At 48.5% G+C, this 15505-nt stretch overlaps 2 protein-coding genes across 3 annotated transcripts in view; one reads left to right on the top strand and one right to left on the bottom strand.

Moving 5' to 3' along the window:
- The window catches only part of VEPH1 (ventricular zone expressed PH domain containing 1), a 58869-nt gene that overhangs the window by 39417 nt on the left and 3947 nt on the right, over positions 1-15505 (bottom strand). The window contains exons 1-4 of one of the 2 annotated variants that reach the window (XM_054639515.2): positions 14319-14446; positions 12811-13084; positions 11774-11989; positions 9335-9509 (exon numbers count right to left, since the gene is read on the bottom strand). In XM_054639515.2, the coding sequence (XP_054495490.2) occupies positions 9335-9509; positions 11774-11989; positions 12811-12948 (529 nt within the window). In that variant the 5' untranslated portion in view covers positions 12949-13084; positions 14319-14446. Of the gene's footprint in view, positions 1-9334; positions 9510-11773; positions 11990-12810; positions 13085-14318; positions 14447-15505 lie in introns of those variants that run through there. The other variant, XM_077184235.1, reaches the window with a different exon arrangement.
- On the top strand, positions 205-5961 carry PTX3 (pentraxin 3). The gene is made up of 3 exons (XM_054639519.2): positions 205-464; positions 937-1458; positions 4607-5961. The coding sequence occupies exons 1-3, from the start codon at positions 317-319 to the stop codon at positions 5218-5220; spliced, it is 1284 nt and encodes a 427-aa protein (XP_054495494.2). The 5' UTR covers positions 205-316; the 3' UTR covers positions 5221-5961.

The raw sequence follows: 15505 nt of genomic DNA, 5'->3' as shown, positions 1-15505 counted from the left end.
GCTCCGCTGCGGCTCCCGCACAGCCCCGGCTCCGCTGCGGCTCCCGCACAGCCCTGCAGCCTCTGCACAGCCCCGGCTCCGCTGCGGCTCCCGCACAGCCCTGCAGCCCCTGCACAGCCCCGGCTCCGCTGCGGCTCTCACAGCCCTGCAGCCCCTGCACAGCCCCGGCTCCGCTGCAGCCCCTGCAGCCCCTGCACAGCCCCGGCTCCGCTGCAGCCCCTGCAGCTCTCACAGCCCCGGCTCCGCTGCAGCCCCTGCAGCTCTCACAGCCCCGGCTCCGCTGCAGCCCCCGCACAGCCCCGGGAGCGCCAGGAGAATGCTGCCCCGAGAGCTCCTGTCCCTGCTCACGCTGCTCTGTGCTTTCAGGGCTTCTGGCTCTGTGGTGGGTGAAGACGATGACTACGAGCTCATGTACGTGAACCTGGATAATGAAATCGAAGGTCCAGCTCCTGCGACTGAGGAAGGTGAGTAAATTTAAACTCAGTTTAAGTGCAGAAGTGCCTTCGGCGCTGCCTAGCTCTTGTAAGAGTTATTACTGCAAACATAATTTACTTTTTCCAGAGGGAGAAGCTCGTGGCAGTGGGTTGTTATGGGCAGTAAAGGTAAAGCCCTTGGATGGGGTGCCTTGGGCTGTGCTTTAGGCTCTTGATTTCCCAGTTTTCCTGCCAAAGGCTGCTGCTGTCCCAGGGGTTTAGGATCTCTGTAATCACACCCCTGCACGGTTCTGTCCTGATACAGAGGGAAAGGCACTGGCCCCAGCACGGCAGGAGGCTGGAACCAGATTGTCTGTAAGGTCCCTTCCAGCCCAAACCAGTCTGAGCCCACGACTCTGTGACAGTCTGGAGGACACAGCCTTGCACAGAGCCAGGTTTTGCCCAACTCTGCCGTGTAAAACTTGGTACCAAGGAACAGCAACATCCGTACGTTCCCTTCCAGCTGCTTCGTGCGACTGCCAGCGGGAGCACAGCAAGTGGGACAAGCTGTTCATCATGCTGGAGAACTCGCAGATGAAGGAGAACATGATGCTGCAGGCTCTGGATGAGCTGCCCAGGCCGGAGCTGCAGACTCTGAAGGCAGAGCTGAGCCAGCTGGCCACCACCCTGGCGGGCACCGTCGCCACCGTCACCTCGCGCGTGGTGTCCCAGGTGGAGCAGGCGCTGCTGAGGAGCAGGGACCAGGCTGAGGAGGCCAGGAGGCTGCAGGAGTCGGAGCAAGGGAAGGTTCTGGAGCACGTCCTGCAGCTGAGCCACAACGTGTCGGCGAGGCTGGGCTGGCTGGAGAGCGCCTGGCGCCGCAGGGCCGAGGAGCAGGCACAGCAAACAGCCCTGCAGCAGGACAAACAGCACGGCAGCACCGGGGACAGCCTCATCCTGAGCTCGCTGTGGAAGGAGCTGCAGCAGACCCGGGCTGAGCTCAGGGCGTCACAGCAATGGGCAGCTCAGCACCTGCTGCCAGCAGGTAAGGCCAGCCTGAGAGCTCGGGGGAGGCCACTCCAGACTGACAGGGATCCACAGACCCCCTCCAGGGCACCTCCTTCTGCAAGGGCTCCAAAGCAGCCCCAGGAGCTGCAGGGCAGCTTGGAACAGGCTGTGTGTGAAGGGGGGAACCCCAGAACTCATGGAAAGGGAGGCACTGAGCTTCTCAAACATAGGATCAAAGAAAAGTTTCATCAAAGTCCTCGTGCAGGGCAGAGCCAGCCAGGATCCCACCTCCTCCCGCTCTCCCAGATCAAAGCCATTGTCAGAGAGCAGTAAATGTATTTTAGACATCCAGATTATGTTCTCTCACCTTTTGCCTTCCCAGCTGGTGACTCCTGTGCGTTTTCAGCAGTCATGGAGCTCTCCAGTTCTCCTGCATGTTCCCACTCCTTCCTCTTCCTCCACGGGCATCTCCTCACCAGCTCCGGTGCCCAAGAGCTGGACATGCTGCTGCCAGCCAGCCAAGCAGCTTCCAGGGCAGGGAGGGCACATTCCCTGCATGCCAGTGGGAATATTCTGCCCCGAATATTCCCACTGGCACAGAGAAATCAGTGACCCGTGCTGCCGTTGTTGGGATTTTTCCTTTTCCAGAACATTTGCACTGGTGAGTAGGGTGGCCATAGAAAGGTGGGCTCACACCTCAAATCCCAAACTCAGCTTTTCTGTGCAGGGCAAGGAGACACCCAGAAAAGCAGCAGCAGCAGCAGCTTGGGTGTGGCAGAGCAGCCCCTCATTTGTTGAAATGTGGGTGCAGAATCACCATGTGCAAGACAAACTGCGCTGAAATCACCCTGCCCACCAGTGAGCTGTCACTGCCAGGCTTCTAACTGCTGGTAAATGGCTCTGCTTTCCACAAATATGAGTTATTGCCACCTAAACCCCCCCAAAATCTACCCCTGCAGGGTGGATGCATAGGAGGGAGGGGGTGCAGCATCTCCAGAGGGAACTCTCACATCAGGGAGCAGAGAGGAGCAGTAATTGCCACAGCAAAGGCAACAAAAGCCACAGAATTGTTCACATCAAAGCCTTTCCAGCCTAACCTGAGCCCATCCCTTCACGCAGGGCAGACTCAGCCTTAGAAGTAAATTGTTTTCACTGCTTTATCACAACACTTCAGAAGTCTTTGTGTGTTGGGAGGAGGTCTTTGAGCAGATTCCTCTTTCCCCCAAACACAAACCTTGCAGAGAGCATGATCTCATTCCTTACCTCCCTGTATCTCAGCCAGCCTCAGCAGCTACTCTGCACTAGGTGAGAGCAACAAACTCTATCTGCAGCGAGGATCATCAGTGGAAATTCACTTTATTTCCACTGGTTCCCACATGATTTTACATAAAACAACCATACTTGTAAATTTAAAGGCTATGTTTTAAGTACTTCCAGAGTATCTCTCTGGATTTTTTTTCCAAGGGAATTTTTAGCAACTGACTTTAATTTTTCACATCTTGACTTACTGCCAGCCATACTCTTGAGGGATTTTCTAATCACACTTTTTTGTTCTTCACTGAGGCTGGTTTTAATTTTGTTTAGGCTTTGATAATAGAGCCTGAAAGCCTTCTAATTAAAATCTTTTTCACAATAGTGCTCCTAAGTAGCATTTTAAGGAGAATCCCCAGCAGTTGCTCACTGACCCTACTCCTCCTCAAAAGGGTCAATGGGAGATGTAAAATCTGCTCAAAGCTGGAGGGAAGCAGCCCATGAAATACCACAGCAGCTCAGTCCTGGAGGGCACAAAGAGTCCTTCATTCCCTGGAGCAGAAATTTCCACACACGTTTTAGACATTTCGGATCCTCCAGCTTCTTTAAACAGGAAATGAAGCAGCTTAATTGGAGAAGGGGCTGCTTGTTCCCTCCTGTCACTTTGGATATTAACTTAGGTGCAACCAGGGAGCAGCACAGAAACCACCAGAAATGTCTTGGCTTCACTGATCACCAGTTGCATTCCCAAGTTGCATAAATTTCTGTTAGTGGTTTTAAATAATCTAATTTCTATTTTCAACACTTTGATTGATTGGACATGAGAGAAGAGCTGGTTAAAAAGTATCAGTTGTCTCATAATTTCCCCCATTTAACCAGTGCCCGTGAAAACTCCTGACCAAAAAATCCTAGAGGCAGGGCCAGGAAAGGAAGTCATGTAAATTAAGGAAGCAAACCCATCTCAGCATGTTCCTGCCAGCATTTTCTGCTTCTCAGCAGCTCCTGTGCCCTGATGCCCATTATCCATGGCACAGCCTCCAGCAGTTCCCTTCTCCAGGCACAGCCTCCCCCCCTCTCCTGGGAATGCCAAACCTGCTGTTTGAGGGGATCCCTGACCCCTTCCCTCTGCACAACATTGGTATTTTCACTACCCCAGACTTAGAGGATAAAACAACATTCAGTGGCGCCGGGGGAGGGTTGGTTACCCAATTACCTGGCAGAATTACCCAATTCCTGGGGCTGACAGAGTCCCTCTCCCAGGGGTAGTGCTCTGTTCAGAGCTTCCCAAAGGAAGCAGCAGGGCAGACAGGCTGCATTAACCCTTTGGATGTCCCAGGACTGTACAGTGCCCGCTGTGCAGGCAGGGAAGAGCCCAGAGATTCCTGCAGCCAGATTATCCCCTGCCATAGTGTCCAGCAATTCCTCCACCAGCTCTGACAGCTCCTTCCAATCCTCCTGGGGTAGGTTCCTGCATCCCACTGGATGAGCTGAGCTCTTGGCTCCCTTTGGGAAGCCTGGAAGTGAGCACTGGATCATTGGGACAGTCTGCCCAGAGGAGTGATGGAGTCCCCATCTGTGGAAGAGCTCAAAAATGGGTGGATGTGGCACTTGAGGGCCTGGTTGAGTGGTGAACACGGTGGTGCCAGGCTGGCATTCACAGAATGATGGAATGATTTGGGATGAAGGGATCTTTAAAGATGATCTTCTTCCAATCCCACCTGCCATGGGCAGGGACACCTTTCCCTGTCCCAGGCTGCTCCAAGGCTCAGTGTCCAGCCTGGCCTTGGGCACTGCCAGGGATGGGGCAGCCACAACTCAGTGATCATAGAGGTCTTTCCCAACCTTAATGATGCCACGCAGTGTCAAAGGTCCCAGCTGTGCACATACAAATAACCCAGTTCCTGTTTACCTGACAATCTCCTAAACCCTTCCAGGCTGTGAAACCGCCATTCTGTTCCCCATGCGCTCGAGGAAGATCTTTGGGAGCGTGCACCCCACCTCTGGAATGACCCTGAGCTCCTTCACTGCCTGCATCTGGCTCAAGGTGACCGAGGCCTTGGACAAAACCATCGTCTTCTCCTACGGAACCAGGTTCAACCCCTACGAGATCCAGCTGTACCTGAGCCGGGCCTCGGCCGTGCTGGCCGTGGGCAGTGCCCAGCACAAGCTGGCCGCCACCAACGTGGTGGTTCCTGGCAAGTGGCTCCACCTGTGCGGCTCCTGGAGCTCGGAGAACGGATCTGCCTCCCTGTGGGCACAGGGGGAGCTGGCAGCCAGCGCCTGGCACGTGGCCGGGGCCCACACCATCCCCGACGGGGGCATCCTGCAGCTGGGCCAGGAGAAGAACGGCTGCTGCGTGGGAGGGGGCTTCGACGAAGCTCTGGCCTTCTCAGGGAAGCTGACTGGCTTTAACCTGTGGGACCGAGTGCTCAGCCCCGCCGAGGTGACAGCCCAGAGCACGGGGGACACCTGTGGCACCCGGGGCAACGTGGTGGGCTGGGGGGTCACCGAGGTGCTGCCCTATGGAGGGGCCCAGTACGTGTCCTAAAGCTGGGGGCTGCACAGGGATGGATTGCACGGAGCTGAACATCAACATTGCAGCAGCCAGAGCTGCAGCAGCCCCTGCCTCTGGAATTCCCAAGCAACAGCAGCCCTGCAAGGTCACAGAAGGAGGCACTGTGGAGATGGGATAGATCTCTGCCTGCTGTCCTGGAGAAACCCTGAAAACACAGCCACACACCAAGGGGTGGCACTGGGAAAGCTGTTCCTGGGGCCGGGCAGCTCTGCCTCTCCAGTGCAGGGTTTCTGATGTATAAAGTGAGGGTCACCATGGACATTCAGGAGCCAAATGGAGCTCCCAACATCCCTGCAGAGGAAAATCTGACCTGGCTCTGCAAAACACAGCAGCTGTGGCTGTGGCCTCTGGATTCCTTCCTGGCAGTGTCCCAGGCCAGGTTGGACACTGGGGCTTGGAGCACCTGGGACAGTGGAAAGTGTCCCTACCAATGGCAGGGGGTGGCACTGGATCAGCTTTAAGGTCCATTCCAACCCAAACCATTCCATGCTCCCTCCAGTCCTTGGGTTCTATACTGCTAATGTGAATTTTAAGAGGAACCACCCAAATCAAGAAATGTGTTGTCTATTAATCCTTGTTAGTAATGTGTAGGCTCTAAGAAAGCTAGTTCCTTGTTTAAAGCATTATTTATGCCATGGATTGATATAAAAATAATATTCCCCATCATAATCTGACCTGACATTGGGAGGAAATTCAGCTGTATTATATTGTACATTGACTTTGTGATAATTTTATTGAAATTATTTTTGTAAAGTTGTTTTGTAAATAAAGATACTTGACTAGACTAAAACTCTCTATTCTTCTCATAAACCAAAATTCTGAACCAAGTCGCAAGTGAGGCTTTTTCCACATTTTGAACCATGCAGTTTTAGCTGCTGATAGAGAAAACACCAATAGCAACATCTCACAGGAGCAGGGACCTCATGCACAATCCTGGCCCTCTAGGGCCAGGTTTTAAGGTACATTTGGACTTGTTTGCTGTCCTCAGAGAGTTTGTACAAGATAGAATTGCTGCTAAGTGCCAGTGATTCTCTTCTCTCTCACACAAACTTATCCCAAATCCCCTAAAAGCCTCGGGCTGGATACAGAGCACAGCAGCAGCTGCAGAGAGCCAAGGAACTGCTGATGATTTTCATGTAGAAAACAGAGCTCAAGCAGAGAATGATGAATACCCTACTCAGTGGGTATGTAACCATTTACAACAAGAACCATTACTTGCTACCTGTTGAAGCCTCTGAAGAAGTTATCATGAGGAATGTCTTATTCAAACAATTCCTATTTCCCCTGGAAGCAGCCCATCCTTCTTCTCTAGTCCCATGTTTTCTTTCATTCTCCACAGATGTCCTGATAACACACTTTGACAAATTTCTTGACATGTTCCTGCTACACTTCCTCCTGGCCATGACAGATCCTTGCTGCCCAGACACAAAAGTAGTAAAAAAAGGTAAATTCCACTTTCCTGTGCCATTCAAGAGGGTTGTGCTTCATACCTAAAGTTATACGACCTGCTCCAAAGTTTTGGCAGCACTGCTTATTTAAGGGAAAAGAATTGCTCTGATTGCTGGGATTTCTCCTGTTACCCTGCAATAAAAATGTATCTACGTTATAAATGCTTGGCAGTAAACTTGACAAAAATCCCTCACTAAGTAATATGTGCAAATAACCTTAGCTTGAGAACAGTGAAATACTACCTCTGTTCATCTCTGGCAGCCAAAACCCAGATCTTCAGAGTTACAAAAACACTCAGGGTCCCACCATTGTGCAATGGCAAAACCACTCTCAAATCCTCCCTCTGCTCAGTGCCCTCCATTAAGTGAAAACAAATGTCCCTGAAATGCAGCAGGAAAAGGAAAATCCTCAAAAAGATCTCCAGAAATCCTTGCTGGCTGCTCCTCTTACTGCAGCTCATACCTGAAATGCTTTGTCTTGGAAGCCTTCTCCTGTCTCAGCTCAGGTTTGGCAGAGGACCAAAGGCTAAGCCAGGCCTTCCATCCTCACTGACTCAGCTGGAAAACTTCCCTTTTCCAGAGTGCTCTGCTCTTCCTTCACAGAATCACAGAATTTCTAGGTTGGAAGAGACCTTCAAGATCATCGAGTCCAACCCATGTTCTAACACCTCAGCTAGATCATGGCACCAAGTGCCACATCCAGTCTTTTTCTAAACACATCAAGGGATGGTGACTCCACCACCTCCCTGGGTAGATGATTCCAGTATTTGTCCATTCTTTCTGTGAAAAACTTCCTCCTTAATTCTAGCCTCTATCTCCCTTGGCGCAGCTCGAGACTGTGTCCTCTTGTTCTGTCTGTTGTTGCCCCAGCAGCAGCAAAGCTCTCCCAGAGCCCAGCAGCCCAGCCCACCTCCTCCAGCACAATTCTCTCCTTCCTTCCTCGCTCAACTGCGCTTTCCTTTGGAGCAGTTCGGAGGACAGAGCATTTTGGGCATTTTGGGCTCCAGTTATGAAAAAACCTCCGCAATCCTGCCCTGCCAACACAGATGGGGGAGCGAGGCTGAGCACAGCCCAGCACCACAGGATGCCTGAGCTGCCCTGGAAGGTGGAGCAGCCACGGGGCGCTCGGATTACAGGGCAGAGCTGCTGCTGTCCCCCGGGAATAAACGGGAATGAATCCGTGTGAGCCCGGTGCTGACGGGCGGTGTCAGCGCAGAGCTCAGAGCCCACGCTGCTGCGGCAGAGCAGTCAAACCCTTCCCAAAGAGCTCTTTTTTGGCTAATGAGATAAGAACCTGCTCGTGCAGCCAAAGAGTTGCCCCAAGTAACGAAAAACTCCAGTTCCTCTCCAGCATTTGCAGGCAAGGGGCCAAAGTTTGCTCAGCCTGGTGCCACGAGGCTGGGCCCCGTCTGTGCAGCCCCACAACACGGCTTTGTCTCCAAAAGCTGCCTTGGAAATCCATCCTCGGCAGCCAAGCCTCCCGCCCCCTTCAGCAAACACTCAGGGCAGCTCCGAGTTCCCAGCCTGCTGCAAACCCAGCCTCACACACCAATTATGCGCAGGGTAATTAAGTCATTACGCCAAACAAATCGTTTTGCCTGTTCCGAGCGGCCCCTTCCAGGCTGGAATTCCCAAACCTGATATCCACAGCAACATCTGCTGGTGGAAGAACATAAATACACAACTCGGCCGTGCTGAAACCTTCCGTTGTGGCTGTGCATCACTTTTCCCAAAACCATGGATATATTCACTATTTCTTTCTCTTACTACCGCACAAAGTACAGATGGCAACACCTAACGTTAGCACATCAGTAAGTCTTAAAAGAATAAATTTATGAATTATTTTATAAATTAATAAATACAGGATACACACGTTTATTTTGAGGGCTTAACACCTTTAGAACAATGTTCTTTTAATAATTAGTTATTGCTACTTACTGCTATCACCCCTACTCGAAGGAGAACACTGATTTTACCACTGCAGTAGCACTGTGTTGCAACAAACACTGTGAACTTTATTACTCCAATTCAACTGGAGTTCCTTTTATAGAGGAATGAATATTTTTGGCTTTTTAAACCACAAAAAATAAAACGTAAAGAGATTAGCAACATTGTTCTATATAAAGCTAATAACATAGGCAAAATGAAAGAACCACTACAAAGCTTTTATATCTTCCATCTGACTATTCCACCACAGAATGGGATTAATTTCATCCCCATTTCTCTTTTGGAGCCTTGCCAATGACACTAAGAGGAAGGATAAGAGCTCCATGGCTGGTGCCTCATATCAGGGCTGATAATTTGGAGTCCATTAGCAGGGAATATTAACGAGTACAGATGTATTTCCTGCCCTGTGGGTCAGCCAATCCATACCAAAACCTCCAGAGGTGCAGTAAATTCACATATTCCTTGAGAAAGTCTGTTGTTAGTGTGATTAATACATTTGATGACATTTATGGATATTTCCATAAGTCTGCTTTATACAGCTCATATGATTTGGTGAATGGTCAGATTGATCCTGGAGTCCTTCCCACCCTTAAAGATTGATTGATTCTATAAGACCATGGCTCTGTACCTGCCCAGCACAGCCTGATGTGGTCACACACCTGGATTAAACCCCAGCTCAGGGCTGGGCCTACCTTGCAGGACACTCCTGACAATGGTTTCTGTGTGCTCAGCCAGCAGCTCAGCCTTGGCAATGGCAGCCAAGGACAGGTAGCTGGACATGTTCCTGCACAGCTCCTTGTTGCCCCTCTGCAGGAACTTCACTGCCACTGGCACAGCCAAGGCCATCACTGGAGGCCGGTTGTAATTCTGCAAAAACAGGGAAAAAAAGATTTATATAATAGTCTTGTGCTGGGCAGAGTAGGGAAACCAAAGTCAAAGCAACAGGGGGAAAAGAGAAAAAAACTTGTCAAGAAAGGTCATGTTTTGGTACCACCACTGTAGGCAGGAGTCAAGGAAAGAGCAAATACAGAAATTTAAAACCACTGTAACAGGAAAAGTTAGGAATAGTCCTATTTTTGTCTTCTGCTAGAGGAAGCAGAAGGGCTTTAACAAAATATGCAGTGCATAAATAAAAATCAATATAAATAAAATATAGAAGATATGAAGTGCACTAAGTACATGTTACCATTTCTAGTGAGACATCTTGTGTTTGGTGCTCCCTGGGAAGACAGAGGCTGTATCCATCATCCCAAAGCACAGGAAACACCTTGGAGCACCACTCACTCCCTGGAACTGCACTGGACACTTGCTCACAGTGTAACAGCTCTAGTATTGATCAGTAATTATTCTGTAATCATTAAGATTTCATTTTTTTATTTAAACTCACAGAATCCCAGAAGGGTTTGGGTGGGAAAGGTCCTTAAAGCTCACCCAGTTCCAGCCCTGCCATGGCAGGGACACCTCCCACTGTCCCAGGTTGTTCCAGCCTGGCCTTGGGCACTGCCAGGATCCAGGGCAGCCACAGCTGCTCTGGGCACATCCACCAATTCCTCTGAACACTGAGACCTTTCAGGAGTGCAAACTCCTCTTCCTAAAATGGCTCCAAGCTTCTGAAATCTCAGGGTCCCTGAGTGTACACTGAGGTTTGGAATCAAGGTCAGAAAAGGTTTTCTGCTACTACCTATACAGCAAATTGTGTGTACAAAGCACACACATCCATTGCCTGCTGAATTCCCACAGCAGCAGGACACATTTGTGTGTCACTGAGCACCCACATTCCTCTGGAGCCTCCTTAACCAGTGCTGTGCTCTCCTCTCCACTCAGATCTTTGAAACTGGAGCACACCCCTTTTGCTGAAAATAATCCTGCAGTGTGATTGTGTCTAATTAGCAGCTGAAATCCCAGGCAAACCTGGAACCCAGATGTTTCAGACAGCAACAGAACAGTGCTAAGGAAGGCAGAGCAGATTTTCTGGGCTTTCATTCTGGAGCAGCCCTGACTAGAATAAATTTAGACTGAGAAACCCCAAATCTGTTATTCCACAGAGCCTGAGTGACTCTGAGGATTTTCCCTTGGAGCAGAGACTTGCCAAGCAGTGGACACTCCCTCCCAGAGACCCCTGAGGAAGAAGGGGCTGCAGCCACCCCTTGGTGTCAAGACAGATCATTCTGGCAGCTGCCATATGACCAAAAGCTGCATCTTTAATGAGAAAAGCCCTTCAAATAAATGGAGCTTTCTGCAGCAGCATGTTTAAATCAACATAATGCCTTGTTATGTTTGGCTGAGACACCACGGAGCAGGAGCCAAATGCTGCTCCAAGTTATTGCTCTGCTACTCCACACAAAGAATGGGAAGATAAGGCTTGGCTCTCTGACTAGGATTTAAAAGATCTAAGACAATTCCAAAGAACAATTCTTTTTTTTTTTCCCCACCCCTTACAATAAAGATAAAATCCTTAGTTAAGAAAAGGTTTGGATTCAGAGGGAAGGAGAAAGGTTTCATTTGTTCCATGATAAACATCAGGGCAGGAAGGCACACTCAGAAGATGGAGAGGTGACAATGAAGAGCAGATTTCAATAAAGTGATACAGTGACGTTTGCAAACCTTGGGGACCTCCCTGCTGCTGATATCAACAGAGCCCTGCCTGAGATCCAGCCCAGCTGGCAGATATTCATTATTGTTCCAACTGTCCCCCACATCTGCTGGAAAACCTCAGTTTATACCTCTTTGTTTTAATGCAAAGGAACTTGCCAATAAAAGCTTTGGTTTAGGGAGCAGCAAATGTACTTTTAGAACTCAGCTGGGGCTGCCCCTGGATCCCTGGCAGTGCCCAAGGTCAGGTTGGACAGGGCTTGGAGCAGCCTGGGACAGTGGGAGGTGTCCCTGCCACGGCAGGGGGGGCACTGGATGGACTTTGAGATCCTTCCATCCCAAACCATTCCATGGTTCTATGAGTTACCTCAATGATCTCAAGAGAGGAGGAATCAGAGCAGTGCAATTCCCCAAGCTCTGAGTTTTAAACATCACCACTCACAAGCACCCAAAAAGAGAGTTACCAAAGCATTTTAAAAAATAAAACCAAAACAATTGGCAATGAGAACACAGCACCGCTGCTCTCAGCCCAGCTCTACCTGCAGGATACAGCTCATGATGTCAGATGCAATTTTGGCATGGGGGGCATCCTCATCCTTGCCAGAGGGCGTCAGGTTGTGCTCCAGGCAGGACTCCCAGAGAGCCACCAGGGCCCTGCCGTGCCTGTCGATGGAGGCAGTCTCCCTGATGGCCGTGGTGATGCGGGTGATGCAGATCTCCACCACAGCCTGGTCGTTGTCGTTGGTCTGGTAGTCCTGGGGCAAGCAAAACACACCTGCAGTGAGCTGCTCTGCCAGCACCCACCAAATTCAGGTTTTGTAGCAGTCCAGGGTCCATTTTTCCATGTCTGCCTTTACAACAAATGTTCAGCGTGACAGAACTCCGGAATTTGTCATCCCACAGGTCTTAATTCTCATTACTGGGAAGGTATGGACCCCTGTAACCTTATATAATCTTTAATATGTTTTAAATAACTATTTAATAAAAATCATTATGTTTCAAGTTTATTATATCATTATATACAATATATATAATAATATAATATAATAAACTATATTATATATAGTTTAAACATATATAGTTTAAATATATTATATATATTATATTTAATATAATATACATTAATATAATAATATATTATATTTAATATAGTATATATTTATATATGTTATATTCAATATAATATATATATTAAATATATATATTATATTATTATATTTCAAGTTCATCCTTCAAGATGAACTTGAAATATCTTTGAATCTGGTGGGAACTGGATTTTGTCAGCACATTTTTAAATATTTAAGATATATATTTTTATATAAATATATATATATAAAGAGACTATATATAAATATAATATAATAGATATATAAAATATATAAAATACAGAATTTATAAAATATTTGTATATACATATAATATAAATAAGATATAAATATTTCTAATAATTTATAAATATATTTTAATTATTTTCTCTTCAAGTCTTATCAGAAATTTAAATTGTTTATATACCCCCCCCCTTATTTAGACAATATCATCTAATAAAAAAATTTATTCAGTACAACGTTTCACTCACTGCAGCTGAACTAATGATTCTGATCTGTTCAAGAGCTTCAGAGAGGCTTCCTTCGATCTCAGCATCCTCCAGGGAGAAGAGGTCCCCTGCCCGGGACAGGTCCTTCTGTGCCAACACCAGCCCAAAGAGGTGATGCATGGCCCTGCTCAGCCGCCCTCTGCGGGCACCATGGGCACTCAGCTGGGCACAAAACGGGAACAGTCCCAGCCAGGAGCAACCGGGTTCATATGAAGGACAAATCTGGGCTGTATTTCAAGGCTTCCTTGGCCCCAGTCTTAAAGAAAACAATTACAAAAAAAAAGAAAAGGTGGCAATGCATTGATTGACATATTCCAGTTTAGCAAAGATTTTTAAGTGTATATGAAAGCTCCAGAAAGGACCCCTGAGCCAGGGACATCCTCAAGCACATTCATGAACTGTGTGAATTTTTACCTTCCAACACTAAGTAGCTCAAAATTAGATTAAAATATACATAATAACTGAACCAAAGGTTTTCTTTTCTGGGCTTGTTACCTGAGCAGGCTGGTCCCTGGACCAGCTGCTGAAGGTTCTAAATCCCTTTCCCTGGTGAGGAGCAGAGCTCCAGGAGGAGGAGGGTGAAGCCTCTTCCTTTCTTTCCTGGGTTGTTGTGTCTTGACTCCAGAAAAACATTACTAGCAAGATTGAGAAGATAGCGAGCTTTGTTTAGAAAAAAACTGTCACTTTTGTTGCCAAAATGATCCCTAGGGTCTTTTAAACTCCTGTAAAACAAAGCCTTGGCTGAGGTGAAACTCTGCTCTTCTGCTTGGCTGAGGAATGGAGCAGAGGCTGAGCCAGGCTCACTCTTTGGGAAGTGTCCTGCACTTGAGTCCCAAAACTCTGCTTAGGTCCCACGTGGATTCACTGCATCAGTTTCTCTGGATTCTTCTCTGGAGTTGACAAAGCCACAAGATATATCACTTACAATTATTATTTGAGATAGGGAGTACCCTAATCCCTATTTTATTATCTTTTTCAGAAAAAAAAAAAAAAAAGGCAAAATATAATCACAGAATCACAGAACATTAAAGAGTTGGGAGGGACCTTAAAGCCCATCCAGTCCCAGCCCCCCTGCCATGGGCAGGGCCACCTCCTCCCACTAGCCCAGGTTGCCCAAGGCCTTACCCAGCCTGGCTTTGAATATGCCAGGCTTGGGGCATCCACAGAGGGGGCAAAACCAAGGCAAAACCCTGAGAACCTTCTGGAAGCAGCTCGCTGGACCAATCTCTATTTTAATAGGCAGCACACTGCACTTGCTAATCCAAATCAGGGCTGTTTTAATTTCCTCAGCTCCACCAATGCCATTCCACAGGACTCCCAGTCCCATCGAGCAGAAGCAGAAAGGAGCCGAGATTGCAAAGCCCGAGGCACAAATCACCCACCTGAACCACGGGGAGGGTGGCAGGGCAGATGCTCTCACCTGCTCACACTCAGCCATTCACAAACCCAAAACCAGAAGGTCAGAAAGACTCAGACATAGATTTTTTTACCTGCTTGTGATCCCCCCAGGCCATCCTCAGGGATGGGGCCAGGTGCTCTGGGGACAAAGGCTGCCCCTTTGCTCCTGTCCCCCCGGGCAGCAGCCAGGGGCAGCAGGAAGGCTGGCAGGCAGGCAGGCATCCCGGGCTGTGAATTGCCACAGGGAAGGCATCCCAGGAATGCAGACTAAAGCAGCCTAAAAGTTACCCTTGGCTCCGTCAGGTGACCAAAGAACCCCAATGCAGTGAGGCCTTATCTCTGAATGAGCTGCTCTGTTTCCAGGGCAAAACACAAAGCCTGCTCCACTTGAGGGCAGTTGTTTTTAATAGAGGAAACAGAACTCTCTGTGTTAGTGGAAAGCTATCCTTCCCAGGGAAGGAGGGGAAACAGCCCTCAGTAAGCTCACACTGTTTGAAAGAAAGAGAACAAGTGAACAGCCTTGCTGGAGAGGAGATTTCCTGGCCACAGGAATAAATGCTGTCGTTCTGCAGCCTTTAAGTGAGCACAAAAGAGGGTCTGAGGTTTGCTTTGCCTTTTAACATGAGCCTCAGGAGCAGCACAACAAAATGTGCCCACATAATGCAGAAAAGTGCTGCAGGAAGGAGCCCTCCCCTCGGATCAGCTGCTCTGAAACACAGCAGCCCTTTCTGCAGGAGCTGGGCTGCATCATCCTCCTGAGTCCCCTCCAGCTCAGGATAGTCCCTGATCCTTGGGAATACCATTGGCCTTTTGCAAATGATCCTCCCCTGGGTGTGCTCCTGCACAGCAGTTTCTCAGAGAGCTCCTGAGCTCTACCCGAACAGAGAATTTTATGTGAGTTTTATAGACAACACTCAGGATAATGCAGGAAAACACTTATTTATTGTGAGCTCTTGGAAATGGAATTATAGCAAATCCTCTTAATGCTTACATTGTGTAACAGTGCTGGAAATACTTTCCCTTCCATCAGCATTAAAGAGAATTGTTCCTTAAGCATTTCCTTGCTCACTACAAGATTTGCTATTAATAGGCAGCAGGCACTGAGCAAGAGAGAAAACAAATCATGCGTCTTATAAAATGTCATTTTTAAATTTTCTTTTTTTAAAGGGTCAAGCTTGGCAATGAAATTGCTGCAGGGTGCAGCTCCTGATGTGTCTCATCACCTTGAATCTCCATCAGCTTGACTCCACGCCACCCATCAAAGTTTTCTCACTGCCTG

The sequence above is a fragment of the Agelaius phoeniceus genome, chromosome 10, assembly GCF_051311805.1.
Source record: "Agelaius phoeniceus isolate bAgePho1 chromosome 10, bAgePho1.hap1, whole genome shotgun sequence".
Taxonomy (NCBI): domain Eukaryota; kingdom Metazoa; phylum Chordata; class Aves; order Passeriformes; family Icteridae; genus Agelaius; species Agelaius phoeniceus.
The sequence above is the reverse complement of the archived record's forward strand: the minus strand, read 5'-3'. Positions and strand labels throughout refer to the sequence as shown.